Genomic DNA, 15,742 nt, shown 5'->3' with positions numbered 1-15,742 from the left:
ATAAAGAGTGGAGTGAAAGGGTTCAAGATTTGGAGTCCGGTTGAGAAGCTTTTGTTATGAGTAGATATGTCACATTTGATGAGATGTCTATGGTAAAGGCTTGGGTTTCTCGGCAGGTGGAGAACAGAAGCACTAGTACTAGTGATCCTTTGCAGCAGGTGGAGGTTGATGCAACTCCACCACTTACAGTTAATTATATATTTGTTAAGTATACTTCTGAAGATATAAGGTATGCAAGATAAGTAGCTATTGAAGTTCCAAACGATAGTGACGATGTTGAGGAAAAGGGACAAGAGTCAGTAGGAGATACAAAAGCCACGTTCACATAGACCATATCAATCAGTAAACTGAGAAGATCGATCAGGAAACCTGATTGGATGGATGATTATGTTGCTTATGCATTACCAATTCTTTAATATAGTACTCCTACTTCCCTAATTCCCATATGATGTGGATGTTTGTAGCTTGTTATATGCGATGGTATATACAAAGCCGGACGTTGTATATTGGGTATGTCGATTCTGACTATGCTGGTGATTTGGACAAGAGATGTTCCACTACAAAGTATGTATTTACCGTAGCAGGGGCACCAATTAGTTGGAGATAAATTTTGCAGTCTACTGCGGCGCTCTTAACTACTGAAGTAAAGTAAATGGCAGTGACAAAGACATTCAAAGAGGCTATATGGTTACATGGTTTGCTAGATGATTTAGGAGCTGCATGACCAACGGCCTGTGCATTGTGATAGTTTTAGTGTAACTTACTTGGATATGAATCAAGTGCATCATGCTAAAACCAAACATATAGATGTGCGGTTTCACTTTATCAGAAAAATTCTTTGATAAGAAGACATTCTACTAGTGAAGATCGATACGAAAGACAATCCAGCTGATATGTTGATTAAAGTAGTATCTGAGGTCAAAGTTGTAACCAACATGGTTTTTTTCTATTTGATGGAAGTGTTAGCGATTTCGATTGAGTGTTGCATGGATTTTTTCACTGCATGCACATAGGTGAAATAAATTTCCAAACAGTTAAAACCCACAAAACTAAAACCTAACCCCCAACCCCCACCCCCAGTCAGATCAATCTTAGTTTATAAATCACCAGGTCTTATTTTAATATTATTATCTCCTCCTTCATCAAATCGAAGTGGTTTCATCTTTGTTTGTAGATATAAGGAAATTGGTAAAAGTTTCCTTGGTTTAGACTTTATATTATCTCTTTTTTTGTGTGATTTTGATTTGTTGTTATTCATGTTGTTGTGGTGGTGGTAGTTTGATCATCTAACCTATTTAATGAAGATGGTAAACATAATTTTAGTTTCCTAATCATCCTCACGAAAGTATGGTTTAGCAGAAAGAAAAAGCCAAAAAGAAGATTATGAGAGTGGGTTTTGATTACCTATATTATTTGGGTTTACAGTTTTGAGGAAGGTTGTGCTTAATTTGAGCGTGGGTTGTATTTAGCCATTGTCTTTTAACAGGGACCTTAGATCAATTGGACCAATTCAACGGGATTAAACAAACACACTTATTCTAATCTTAGGACTATTAGATAGTTTTTACATCTCATAATGGGTTGCAGGCTTGCAGCAGAAGCAAGGGTATGCAGTTGAATGTATTCAAAGTACTGATCTTTACTAAAAATGTTTTGTTTGCAGTTGTCGCTCCTACAAGAATTAGACGGAAATTAAGAAAAGTCATACGCCCATGGGTAGAACTCAACTCGAAAACCGGTTGAAACCGGTTGACTAGATGAGGGAACCCATTGACTTATAAACTACCAATTAAGCCCCATCTAACCAATGTGGGACTAGGATCCCAACATCCCACCATCCTTCTAGACTCAACGTCCTCGTTGGCCCACTCTATCGACACTGACCCGAAGGTAGCCCTTTCTCTCATGGCGGCTTCACTCCCCTATCAGTATTCAATGCGGGTGACAACAACCCCCATACATAGGTGCCCCAACACTTTAATCTATCCTATAGGTCACCCCTTTCGTGGAGCGGGCATGGGTCGTGGTGGTTGGCTCTGATACCAAATGTTAGGGTACCGACCCTAAACTCGTCATAAGCCCATGGGTAGAACTCAACTCGAAAATCGGTTGAAACCGGTTGACTAGATGAGGGAGCCCATTGACTTATAAACTACCAATTAAGCCCCATCTAACCAATGTGGGACTAGGATCCCAACATCAAGTTCCAAGTTTTGTCAAGTGGTTACAGATTTGAACCGGCGGAGCATTGCCGGTAACACTTATTTTAGAGATGAGAAAGGCAACAAATTTGAGAGTTTGACTTTATCATTCAGTGCTCAATGTGAAGGCTTCAACAATGGATCTAGGTCGGCCGTTGGGATGGATGGAGTCCGTTGGAGGGTAAGTTTGGTGGTGTGATGCTTGCAGGCCTTTTCCCAGTCGGAATTTGCATTTGGAGAAGTGAAAACTACTATGACACCCATTTTTCAATTTTTTTTTCACCCGCAAACCCACGAGCGGAAATCTTCATGCGCTCCCATTTTTGGGGGATAAATTTCTCACACACCCATATTTTTCTAAAATTATGTTTGTCCCACGAAAAAATTTCAGTTTCTCTCTTTTTCCAGTTTCATGAAGTTGAGATGCAATTTGAGATAATCAATCTTAATCAACTACGATCAAACAACGAAATTTACAGTTCAAATCTTTTAAAAATCTCCATTAAATCGATAATTATCAATCAATCAGAAATTAAAATCAGTTTTCCAATTTCCCATTTTTTGTAAGATCAATCATATTAGGATAACTAAAACAATTGTACTTCAATTAATTTCAAAACCCACATTTAGATTTTTGAAAAACAGTGATTTGTACCGTGAAATACTATCTATTTGAATAAATTTAATAAAAATAGAGTATGATCAACCAACCAGAAAAACATAATTTCCTTCGATGTCGGTAGAGAAGAAAGATTCTCGGATAGGGAAGAAATAATAAAAACTCAAATCTATACTTAAAAAACCAGTAGAAAATAAAGATCTGCCAAAACATTCGTAACTCCATAACCTTGTGAACTAAGATCTAAACAACCCATTTCTTCTTCTTTCTGTACGACTCAAAGTGTAAAGCTTTCGATTTGATTGTTGAAGAGCTGGGTAAAGACAAAGAAATGGAGACAGACACCATAATTATTGTGTTCTTCTTTCAGTTTTACGTATGACCAAATTATTGTGTTATCCTTATATTTTAGCACCTATCTACACGCATACAAATGTATGTCACGCATTGATACGTGGCTAGCAGAAAGTGAAAATTGAAATACTATAATATGACACATTAGTAAAAACCTACTTTATTTGATATATATATAATAAACATTTTGGGATTCTAATTAACTAAATAACATGTACATTTTAAACTTGGCGAGATTAGGGTAATACCCAAATTAATTGGGGTATACCTAATGAGACAAAAGTTAGGTCATTTTGAAATAAAAGAAGCCACCCCTTAACCTTGTATTTTCTAAATGGCAAAATTACCCCTGCAATGATTAACACTAATTTAATTGAAATGATTAGATTAGTTAGATTAGTTTTATATGAGTGGGATTTGGAAATAATTGAGAGTAAGAAAGAGAATGAAGTAGTAGAGGAGGTTTTGGGGGGAAAAGGTTAGGGTTTTTGAGAAATTTGTGATATGAGTGAGATGAGTGATTCAAATCCTGATTTTGAAGTGGGGGAGTCTTCTAACTTTCGTCCTACAGATGAGTACTTGTATGATGATCTACCAAATCATGATTAAATGGATTATATGCATGATCCTCACTTTTATTTTCCTCAAACTCAAGATGGGTATGGAAGTGATGAATGTCTTGAGCCAACCGTAGAATCTAATGACCAAGAAGAACAGAATGGAGCTGCAAGTAATCAGGTAGACAACTTACGTGGTGAAGATTGTGATTTTTCCATGCAAATGATCGATTTTGCTTCTTCTTTTTCACTTTTGTCGCCCAATGTCGGCAAGGTCGACGATTGTCGATCATGCCGACTTTAAGCGTCGGCGTGGTATATATTACCAAATGCCCCGACTTTTCATGAGCAGTATTAAGTTGGCATGGTCGAAAATTTTAACCCTGTCGACTACAAGATTTTTTTCATCACAGAAAATGAATTTGAAACATGTTTAAGCCGGCATTGTAGTGGATACGGACCCTGCCGACTATAGTTCGGTCGGCACTGTTTTATATTTCGATCATGGCGGCTGCTCTTTAGCCGGCGTTGTTTTTTATATCGACCCTGTCGACTTTTGTGGTACATATCAACTGACTTGTGTTGTTTTGTAGATTGCATTGGTACCGATGACGGATCAGCCTCAAGCTCACAATGTTAGGAGTCCTGATACTTCTGCACATTATGCTAATGATTTGGAATGGAAGGAAAAAGACGACGCGGTAAATTGGATTGTTGAGAAAGCAAAATAGAAGATGTGCGTTCTGGTGAAAAAATCCCAACAAAGAGATACGCGGTTTGAAATGGTATGCGAGTGTAGTGGGTCTCCGGATGCAAGTCACAAGAGAAAGGGTTATATGTATGATAAGAAGACGACTAGGGTGTACAAGACGAAGTCAAAGAAGTGTGGATGCCCATTCAAGATTATTTTTTGGATGAACAAAGAAACCGATAATATGTGGAGAACGAATAGAGTTGATGTTGGTTGGCATAACCATAAAGATCCGGAAAGTCTTGTTGGGCACTCCCAAGTTGCCAAGTTGAAACCGCACGAGTTCGAACAAGTAAGAACAAGTTGGGGAATTAAACCAAGCAAGCTCCTTAGTAAGTTCAAGAGGGATGACAAGAATAACCTCTTTTCATTGTCTACGATTTATGCAACCAAGGCAACTATCAAAAGAATTGAATGGAATTGAAGAAAGGTAATGGAAGAATCACAATAGTTGGCACACAAATACAACTACACGGTGAGTCACCATGAGTCATCGGAGGGGAAGGTGGATCGTATTTTTCTTGCGCATCTCGATATGATTCAATTGGAGAGTTGCTTTTACCAAGTTTTGTTCATGAATTGTACCTATAAGACGAATAGGTACAACATGCCTTTGTTGAACATTGTTGGACAAACCTCGGATAAGCAATCGTTCACGGTGGCATGGTGTTTTATGGATCGTGAGAAGGATGATAGCTATATTTGGGCATTAGAAACTTTGAAGCTTCTCTACCACGAAGACGAGACTCCCGGGGTTATAGTGACCGACAATGAGCAAGAAATAATGAACGCCGTGAGGATAGTTTTTCCCAATGCACAAAATTTTCTTTGCACTTGGCATATACAATGCAATCTTAGAAAGAATTGTAGGAATCATGTCCAAAAGCCAAAGGCAAAGAAAGGCACTAAACGTGAAAAGGAGGAAGATGAACGTCTTAGTAAACTAACTAAAGAGGAGAGAGTGTAAGAGAAGAAAAAAGAAGAGGAAGAATGGAAAGAAGGTGAGATCAAGTTTGGGTTATTCATGAAAGCGTGGAATAAGTTGGTTTGGTCGATGAGTGTGGCAAGATATGAGATCAACTTGAAGGAGTTCGAGGATGATTGGGGGACTAATTACCCCAAAGTAGTGGAATATTTCAAGAGACAATGGTTGAGGCCACACAAAGAGAGGTTTGTGTATGCTTTTACTTACGATTATAAACATTTCAAACTTGAATCCACAAGTATGGTAGAGCAAGCTCATGGTAGACTAAAAGGTCTACTTTTGGTCGGCATTGATTTATCACACGACCAAGCCGGTTGTTTTGTGGTCGGCAGGTTGCCGGCTGTATTGCATGACAGCACAGGAAAAATGTCCTGGGACGGTCGGCAAGGTTGTTTCCGTCCTACAGTGCCGACTGTCCCCGGGTCGGCAAGGTCTTGATTTCGTCAGGCTTCCGACTTTTTTTTGTTCGGCATGGTTTATGAGGACAACCATGCCGACCAAAAAAAAAATTGTTCCTGGATGTTCTTCACACATTGTAGTCGCCAGGGTTTATGAGGACAACCATGCCGACTATACTTTCGCCGGATATGTTAATAAACTGTTAGTGTACAAAGACTACAAATATTTTGTTTTGTTGCACTTGAAACTTCCAATCTTTATGCAAGGTTGAAGATCAAGTTGAGAATGCTTTTATAGTAACAACACACCTAGTGTCTTTATTTTGAAATTTCTAGCCGTTGAGCATTCAATGGGTTGTACTTTGTACCTAAAAAGTAATATTTTTATACTACTAACATTTAAGTCGGCAAGGTCAAGCATTTCAAACCATGTCGACTACCTATCCATGACAACACTATAACATATATCCTGGGAGGGTCGGCAAGGTCGAGCTTACAAACCATGCCGACTTAGTAAAACTCCAATATTCTCTGAAACTGCACAAAAAAGAATAAGTTCTAAAGCAACTGAAACTGAAAATTAACATAAGTTTAACAAGTCTAAAACCACAATCTAAGAGTTCAAAGTTCAAACCGCAATCTAAGTTTCTAAACCAAGTGAAACATAATAAAGTTTAAGAATTTCATGGATCATTCTCATTGTTGTCATCTTCCTCGACATTACTAGCTTTTTCACCAGCATCAGCTTTTGTTTTTTCCTTATCTGGACCTATGTAGTCACCAGCCTCATTGTAATAGGGGTTCACTCCAGAAAAGTTAGATGCCCTGAAAAAAGTTCTTGGATCAACCTCCTCTTCTTCCTCCTCTGATGATGTGCATTCTTCATAGTTGAGGGAACTGTTAGGAATCTCCACTGACTAACACACAGTCGGTATGGTCCTATTCAAGAAAGATGCTGACTATTAACTAAGGAAAATCAAGTTTCTGTAACCTAAAGTCGGTATGGTACAAGTCTAATACAATGTCGACTAGATGTAAGTCGGCAAAATTGGTTATTATACCTTGCCGACCCTGGTTATTATCTAATAGTCGCTATGGCTGTTATGAAAAGTCGGCATGATCTTCATGTTACGACCTTTCCGATTAACACTGAAATCCTAAGGCCGGCATCCTATTTTTAAAAAACCATGCCGACTAAAAATCCTGAAAATCATAGTTTTCGATTTCTAACCTAATATAACAATCAAAAAACACAAAAAAATAATGGGTTTGAGTTTAGAAATCACTTACAGTCTTCTTTTTGCCGGTGGATGGTTCTTTTCAACATTATCAGGGATTGGATTTTCGGGTTTACTGATTTCACTAGTTCCAACTTTTTCCTTACCTTTTCCCTTTGATTTGGATCTTTTGATGTTACCTGTTGAATCTCTGTTGCTACTGGATCGTTTAGAATCAACCATTCTTTGTAGAAAATCAAAATTGAAATTTTTGGTTGATGGAATAAGATGAAATTTTTGGTTGCTTACAGGTTGTGCAAGGCTTGGTCAGGCTGGCGTAAAAACTATGTCCAATTTTCGGGAGTTAACATTGTCTCCTACCCAACCCGGTACTTGCTACTGGAAACGGTTTTTGGTCTTTGGTCTTTGGTCTTTGGAATAAGATGAAGGAAGGAGAAGAGGAGAGGGATTAGAGAAGATAGATTAGAAGGAGATTAAACGATTTTTAGTTTTTAAGTTTAGGGTTTAGTGTTAGGTTAATTAGTGCAGGGGTACTAAAGTAACTTCACCAAGTTTTGGCCTCCCCTTAGTAAGGGCACTATGTCCATTTAAATCTCGGTATACCCCTATCTCGTCAGGATTTTAAAGCAATTACCAATTACCTTTTTCCTGTTTTTTTTTTTTGATACCCTAGACTAGTGATCCCTTGACTACATCCAAACTCCTTAAATTGGAGTGGATTTCAACAATTACAGGGTTTGAACCCCTACCTCCGCAGTGGGAGGGAGCATGCCAACCACCAGACCACTTGGTGATTGGCTTTACCAATTACCATTGACTTCTGTTAACCTATTATGCGGTAAGAAAATGTTTGCATAACCTGTTATGCATTTACAAAATTTGTTGCATAACTTGTTAAGCAGTCCCGAAAATGGTTGCATAACACGTTATGCAGCAACATTTTTGTTAATATTGAAACCAACAAAAAAAGGCTACATAACTTGTCATGCACCTACAATAATAGCTGCATAACTTGTTGCACAACTTGTTATGCAGTCCAGAGAATGGTTTCATAACACGTTATGCAGCTACTTTTTTGTTAGTATTGAAACCAACAAAAAAAATGTTGCATAACTTGTTATGCACCTACAATAATATCTGCATAACATGTTATGCAGTCGAGAAAGTGGATGCATAAAGCATTATGCAACCATATTTTTGTAAGCACTGAATTAAAAAAAAATGATGCATAATTTTTTATGCATCCAAGGAAATGGATGCGTAACATGTTATGCATAAATTAATAGATGCATGAACCAAAATATGGTTGCATAACGTTTTATGTATCTTTTGTTGTGTCTGCATAATGTGTTATGCATCGTTTTTGGTGGCTGCATAATGGTTATGTACCAAATTTTCGAAATTTTGCTTAAAAGAACAATCGCCTCGGATTTTTTCGCAAAATAACTTACATTTGGTATTGTTGTTTGTACTCGTTGAGTAGCTCTCTTAAAAAGCTTTCCAGCGACATAAAATTTGTAAAATTCCAAGGCGCGGTATTTTAGATATGTTATATCCAAGTTGCGTTGCCAATTATACCCTGAAAAATTAGGATGCATAATCCGTTAGATATTTTTCAAAATTTCATATAATTATGGGTCCCGCGGAAACTAAAAATAATATTGGGCCTGACCATGAGAAATGAGACGGAGGCAAACTGGCGTACTTTTTTGAAAGATTTGAAGCCAGAGAAATGAGACGGAGGCAAACTGGCGTATAAAGGGATTGACATTTGTGTAAAGACCCTTATTGAATCTGTTGCAAAAATTGCTCCTACAAGCAAATAACATATACAATAAAACCTCTATAAAAGAAATACTCTATAAGGGAATAAACTCCATAAATGAATAAAAAATTTTGATCCCAATTTGGCTTAATCTTTGTAAAATTTACCTCTATATAAGAATAAACTTCATATAAGAATAATTTTATATTAAACATGAGGAAAATTTACATCAGAATTTAAATGAGGAATTAACATGCCAGGTGAGTGATACCACCGTTCCTCATTCAGATACAACCTTCTAACAGCTTTTGCTAAAGCATCAGCTGCTTTATTACAACACCTATAAACATGATTACAAGACCAAGCTAGAGAACTATTATTACACATATTTATACAACTCTTTAGAAGAGGTAAACTCCTCCAAGGAGGAGGAGGATGTTGTTGAACGAACCTACACATATTTAAGTTATCAGCTTTTTGAACAGTTATTTGACTAACCTTTCCTATTTTTTAATGGCCAGGCACCTATTTAAAACTTCAAAACCAATGGTTTCAGGCGTCGAAAGTAACAATTTAACCAATGGTTTCAGGGGTCGAAACTAACAAATTCAATCTGGAATGCTGTCATGTTATTAAGCTCGTCGGTTTTCACTAATCTTTGTTGCTAAATTTTTAGATGCATATAGGTGCATTAGATGAGGCAAATGTTGACGCATACAACTATTTAATGGAAGTTCCATTAAATAGATCCATTATGGAACCAGACCCAAAATTACTGAGCAAGATCTTGGCTCTCACATGAAGCTGCATGTGAGCACATCAACACAACTTCTCTCAATCCTTCAATGCCGTGTGCAGCAAAATCGGAGACAAGCATGTGACTAAGATGGCCAAAATGTACACTGTTGGTCCTGGGTTTGTATGCTAAGAGGAGTGCACTGGTTGCAAGCTAACTGAGAAGATGAAGCAGAATATAGGGATGTTTTTCTCTATTCCGGCACAATTTCGGAATATGTACGAGGTTACAAACAAAACTTCCAAGAAAGTTTCTACAGTTGTTCACAAAACTTGCATTGGCAGCTAAGGGATTTCCCATGTCAACATGCCATGTATGTGCTGGTCAAATTTGGATCAAACTGAGCCTTACAAAAGTATTTATTATGGGTTCTGGTTGGTTGCAATGTATGTGCTGGTCAAACTTGGATCAAACTGAGCCTTACAAAACTATTTACTATGATGTCTGATTAGTTGAGATGAAATGAGCGTATGTGTTTGTGTTTCATGTTTGCAGGTATTGTAGTAAACACTATGAGATGAAATGAGTTTTATTTGTGTAAACCTTAATTTTGTCAGTGAAAAAATGGGGTTTCCCTTTTATGCGTAAGAGCAGCCAATACTTCGCAAGGGAGTGTTATGCCTAAGATGTAAGTTTCTACAGCTTACACTTGGCACAACTAACTTATGTTTCTCGGTGTTCAATTAACAGTTACTTTGCATTGGTTACCATGAAAGGTTAAAAAGCAGACGTGGAAACTCTCAAGAGACAATAGTTACAAATGGAAAAGGGCTACAAAGCACAAAATCGGAAGTTAACATTCCACTGCACACAACCATATTAAGTACTTCTACAACTAATAAACAACTCAAAAACCTAACACCGGCATAATGAAGAAAAGCCTGTAAAGAGTGGTTCTCATCAAAATCTATTAGTAACAGAGTTGTGTGAAGTTGAAAACTCATGAATTCTATCTCCCACAAAAAGTTATCTAAGGTAACACAAGCTATGGTTGGAGATCTATAATAGAGATTGATAAATCAATACTCTGACGGGCTAATGACATCATCAATCTTCAGAATCATCTTGACAACCTGGGTGGCAAGTAAGAGCTGTTGTTGCTTACCAATCAGTGTCTCAAAAACATTCTGTTCGCGCATGTCAATTGTTCCGACATCATTGCAGTCTATCCCGCAGCATGGATTGTTCTCCTACATCGACCATCCAAATATGTTATAACAGTCCATATCATTTCATTTACATTAATAAAACAAGATAAGAGAAAATGATAGAATTTTACCTTGATCTGCTGAGATTTGACTGAAGTAAGAGTTTCAATGGGTTGGAGTCCACTATTCTCTGCCAATGCCATGGGGACAGCATCCAAAGCATCTGCAAATGCCCTTATAGCATACTGCAAGTAAAAAAGAAAACCTAATGTTATGCATTCATTCTCCCAAGGAGGTGGAGAATCTCCCTTCCATGGGAGTGGCTTTCGGTCTCACCCACAAAATCACAGAATACGCATCATGAGGAGTTAACACAGCCCTAGAATAGTGGGGTTGGCAGTCATTCTCAGAGCTACAGTGTCGTAAACCAAGCCAGTGAACATTAAGGTCTCCCTTTGGCTCACCCACCAAAATCACAGATTACACATCGTGAGGAGTTAAAACAGTCCTAGAATAGTTGGGTTGGCAGTTATTCTCAAAACTAGTTGTGTCTTTGAACATTCGTAAACCAAGTGAGTGAACAACCTTACAGTCTCCCTTTTTAAGTCCTGGTGTCCTACTGTACCATAGGTTACATACGTACTCTCATGCACAATAACTTATGAATTTTTTATTTCTCATCATTGATTCAGGAATTAGAGGGTCCTTGAAGATGTTCATGACATTTAGAAACAACAGTAAGAAAAAGTAAGAAAGTAAGCAAAATTTGAAATGTAGAAAGTAAGAAAAACCAAAGCAACAACAGTCTTGTACCTGCTCAACTCCAGGGTACTTATCCGCAGCTGCCTCTACTGCAACAGAGCAGGATATCTCTGCTGATCCACCACCGTATACAATTGAGTTGTTGCGAATTAGATTCCTCGCCACACATAGAGCGTCATGAATGCTACGCTTCGTCTCCTCTATCATCATTTTGTTACCTGAAGAATCATGAGACACCTAATATCAGATTTTTCAATGTTTTTGTTTACATTGTAATGTACTCCCAAATGTGGATCTTGGCAATGTTTGATGCAGCAAAAAAGCCAATTGCCCCTCCTAACCAAATGGATGCTCTCTTCATAAATTTTAATTCATTGCTTCAGAAATTAAAAACTAAACTACCACTAAAAAGTGAATTGATCTTAAGTAGCTGCGGAACACTGGATGTCAAAGTTATTCAACACTAAAAAGTTCCACCCCACAGTCCGTGAGGTTAGGCGACAGTTTGGGGGCCTCAAGAAAAAACAAAGTAGAGAACAGATGAAAATGGAAGAAATAGTAAGTAGTCATACAATTAAAGATACTATGATTTTACTAGAGAAACTTCAGCTCACGGATATTGGTCAGATTATATTTCTTGAGTCAAACGTTACAGCTTACTGTTTCATGTGCTTAATAAATAATTAAAAGATCCAGAGATCAGGTATGATGCTTTACATCATCTATCAACAAAATGAGATTACACAAGAAAAATAGATGTGATTTGAGCAGATTCATCATAATCAATAATTAAATACCATTTAAACAGCAAGATTTGAAAACGGAAAGAAAAGGGAAGCAAAAAAACCTACCACCGCGGATGAAGATAGTGACCGCCCTCGAATTCGCACACTGCTCAATGTAGAGCATTCGATCTTTGGTTGTACCAAAGGATTTCTCTCTAACTAACCCAGCCTAAATGAATAAAAATGGTAACATATCAGAATTCCTCCAACTGAAAAAACTACAGCAGATCTTCACTATTTTCGCAACAGCTCCATGTAAAGAAAAATCTAAAGAGTAAAAACTAAGTATTGTTTCATTGAACGAACTACAGAGTAGTACTAGAATGAGTACCTTCCCCAATTTTTCAGTTGTTAACTCTTGGAACCTTGGCACAATCCTTCCACCTATAGAGACAAAGACAACATGCCATATATAAGTAAGTGCGAAGGATAGATTTGCTTACAAATCTTTAATAAGATGAGTTCATGATAACCTGTAGCTATTGCAATGAGCTCTAGTTCTACTCCACCAACCCATCTAACAGCAGGCAAGTTCCGATTCATCAATAAATGATTTGCCTCATCATCAAAACCCCATTGGCAGATAACTAGTGTTGCACCAACATCCTGAAAGCCATTTAACACAGATGTTGGAATAAATAAAAGGATACATTGCAGTAGTTCATTTCCTTAACCTACATATCAAGTAACACTAAATACGACCTGATTCACAACTGTACCTTGCATTTTTGGACCATATCATCAAAGTATTTCTTCTCCTGTAGACGCAAAGTTTCGAACTTCTCAACCGTGTCAATGTCAACCTTATGCTTAGTCTTGGGTTTTGGAGGCTCAAACGGGCAAGTCAAGATAGCAATGTGTGCATCTTGAATTTGTTTTGGCATCTGGGGATGGCTCATATCCTTGTCGACTATAATTCCATAAATTAGCTCAGTGTCTTCCAGCTTCCCCCCTACCTTCCCCTCTATTTTAATCAAGTCTAAATTGACATCCTTCCTTTCCAGATCTGCAACAGCCAAAACTGCTTTAACAGCAATCTCGGCTAAACTTCGTTTGCAGCGATTGACACTGCAGAACATCGTCGAGTAGTTAATAATTAAGCTAAGATGAAAAAAACAGTAACCCCCAATAGCAAGAAAATCTAGTGTCTCATTAATAAATTATAGCCTACATTTTCGATGATAAGGTAGTCATGCAAGTCTGCACCAAAGGTTCAATGTTGTTAGCACCAAAAGTAAACTTGTGAGATATATGTTCCAAATGCTCAACAGCAACTTTAGATGCCATCTCATAACCTTCTGCAACCCTAACAGGATGAATACCACGCTCTAATAACTTTTCAGCTTGTTCCAAAAGTGCACCAGCCATAACGACAACTCCAGTTGTTCCATCACCAATTTCATAGTCCTGACTCTGGGATAATTCAACCATCAGTTTTGCTATTTGATTGTCAACGTCCATCATTTGCAAGATTGTAGCTCCATCATTTGCTATAACAGTAACAAAAAAAAGTTAATCAGTAATTACCTCACTATTAAAAACAAGACAATAAGAGACTGCAAGATTGTGAAGCAACTTTCCTCAATTGATGTAAGGGTAGGGAAGCTAAGGTGCACTGACAACTATCCTAATATCAAAACCTACCAACTCAGGCACTTCATTGAGCAACTGCTGCAGCCAGATCTTAGAAACCCAAGTTTCAAAAACTCGTATCTTAGTAAATGCACGTACAATAACTCAAAACTCAAGAGATCTATAAACTTCAGTACTATATGTAAAACACAAGCACATAATAAGGGACAAGACAACTATTAGATACAACAATAGGGCACAACTCCCTGATAAAATGATCATAAACAACCTACTAATAACTCATTATACATCACTGTTAAACACAACATACACATAAGTACAAAATTTTGAGAAGCTAAGGTATACCAATGTTCTACTACTAAAAAATCTGAGCTCCAAGACTTTGGTAAGCAACTCTTCTAGTCAGATGTTTGGTCCATGTCAGCATATATTCTAAAGTATGAAATGAAAATCCTGCTAAGCAACATATCCTATACACCTTAAACCACAAAACGCAAGTTTCAAAACTCATTTCGTACTTGGTAACCCAGGTAGAGAAATAAAAGTCTACTTCATAACAATCCTACCCTAAACTTCACAGCGAACCAGTGGATCTTTTCACTTCCTTTATCCTGGGATACTAGCAAGATTATATGGGGAAAGGACCAAGGTGAGGCGTCAAGATATAGCTTCAGACGCGACTTAACAATACTTCAATACCTTAAAGCAAACCGAAACAATCTAACATACTTCTTACTCAAAATAAAACCATATTAACCATAAATGTTATCAAACCCTAGTTCAAAGATCACAAATCTGAGTAAAACCCTAGATCTTTATTCGACGTAAAAGAAAGTAGATCAAGTAAGTTCCAGAGAGAGATTGATATTAACTGATGGTGATATCTCCATCGGGAGATTGCATGATTTTATCCATGCCTTTAGGACCGAGAGAAGTTCTTAGTATACGTGCAATAGCTTTACCAGCAGCAATGTTAGATTTCTGCGCATCTAAACCTTTTAATCTACTTTTCTGTTCTTGTTCTCTCAAGATTATGAATGGCCTCCCATAATCATCGAAGGCCAAAGCCATCTTCACGAAGATTCAGCTCTTGTCTATCAGAGCTTCAGTAAATGGAGACTGCACCGAGAGAAAGAAGAGAGAGAGAGGGAGAGATTAAAGACGAAAACCTAAATGGATCTTATTGGCTTAGTTTTTTAAGGGGAAGTTTGTGTTGTTCTTTTTGGTTGTTAAAGTCGATATTGGGCTTATGATGGGCTGAGACCAATTAAGTCCATACCACTAGAGGAAAATAAGGAAAGATTTTTTGGGGACCATGATCCTATTAGGCCACCTACCCTATAATTATAAGGGATGTCCTAAAACATTGAAATGACTAACCTACCCTTAACCTAATTTAATTTAAAAACCAACCCAATAACCACCTATATATATATAACCACCACCTCCTCCCATCACCACCTCCCATCACCACCTCCCACCACCACCACCTCCGATTATCACCACCACCAACGACCGATTACCACCACCGCCGCCCACCACCGCCGATTACCACCACCACCACCTCCGATGATCACCACCACCAACCAACGATTACCACCACCACCTCCGATTACCACCACCACCAACCACCACCACTATATATATATATATATAGCTTAATTTAAAACATTAACAAAGATATTCTCACAAACCCATTACTTGTTATTCGTTTTTGGTTGAATAAATGAGAAGTAATCATTAAAATGAGTTGAAAATGGAAGTTGCAGAGAGGTTTAATGGAGGGTTTT

At 37.7% G+C, this 15,742-nt stretch overlaps 1 protein-coding gene across 1 annotated transcript; it reads right to left on the bottom strand.

Moving 5' to 3' along the window:
• Positions 1-10,395: 10,395 nt before the first annotated feature.
• On the bottom strand, positions 10,396-15,128 carry LOC113282291 (T-complex protein 1 subunit epsilon). The gene is made up of 9 exons (XM_026531276.1): positions 14,825-15,128; positions 13,531-13,849; positions 13,079-13,427; positions 12,833-12,965; positions 12,691-12,743; positions 12,426-12,528; positions 11,626-11,792; positions 10,944-11,057; positions 10,396-10,854 (listed from the first exon to the last, which is right to left on the bottom strand). The coding sequence occupies exons 1-9, from the start codon at positions 15,021-15,023 to the stop codon at positions 10,684-10,686; spliced, it is 1,608 nt and encodes a 535-aa protein (XP_026387061.1). The 5' UTR covers positions 15,024-15,128; the 3' UTR covers positions 10,396-10,683.
• Between the last annotated feature and the right edge of the window lie 614 nt (positions 15,129-15,742).

The sequence above is a fragment of the Papaver somniferum genome, chromosome 5 (assembly GCF_003573695.1).
Source record: "Papaver somniferum cultivar HN1 chromosome 5, ASM357369v1, whole genome shotgun sequence".
Taxonomy (NCBI): Eukaryota; Viridiplantae; Streptophyta; class Magnoliopsida; order Ranunculales; family Papaveraceae; genus Papaver; species Papaver somniferum.
Note: the sequence above shows the minus strand (reverse complement) of the source record. Positions and strands in the feature narration are given on the sequence as shown.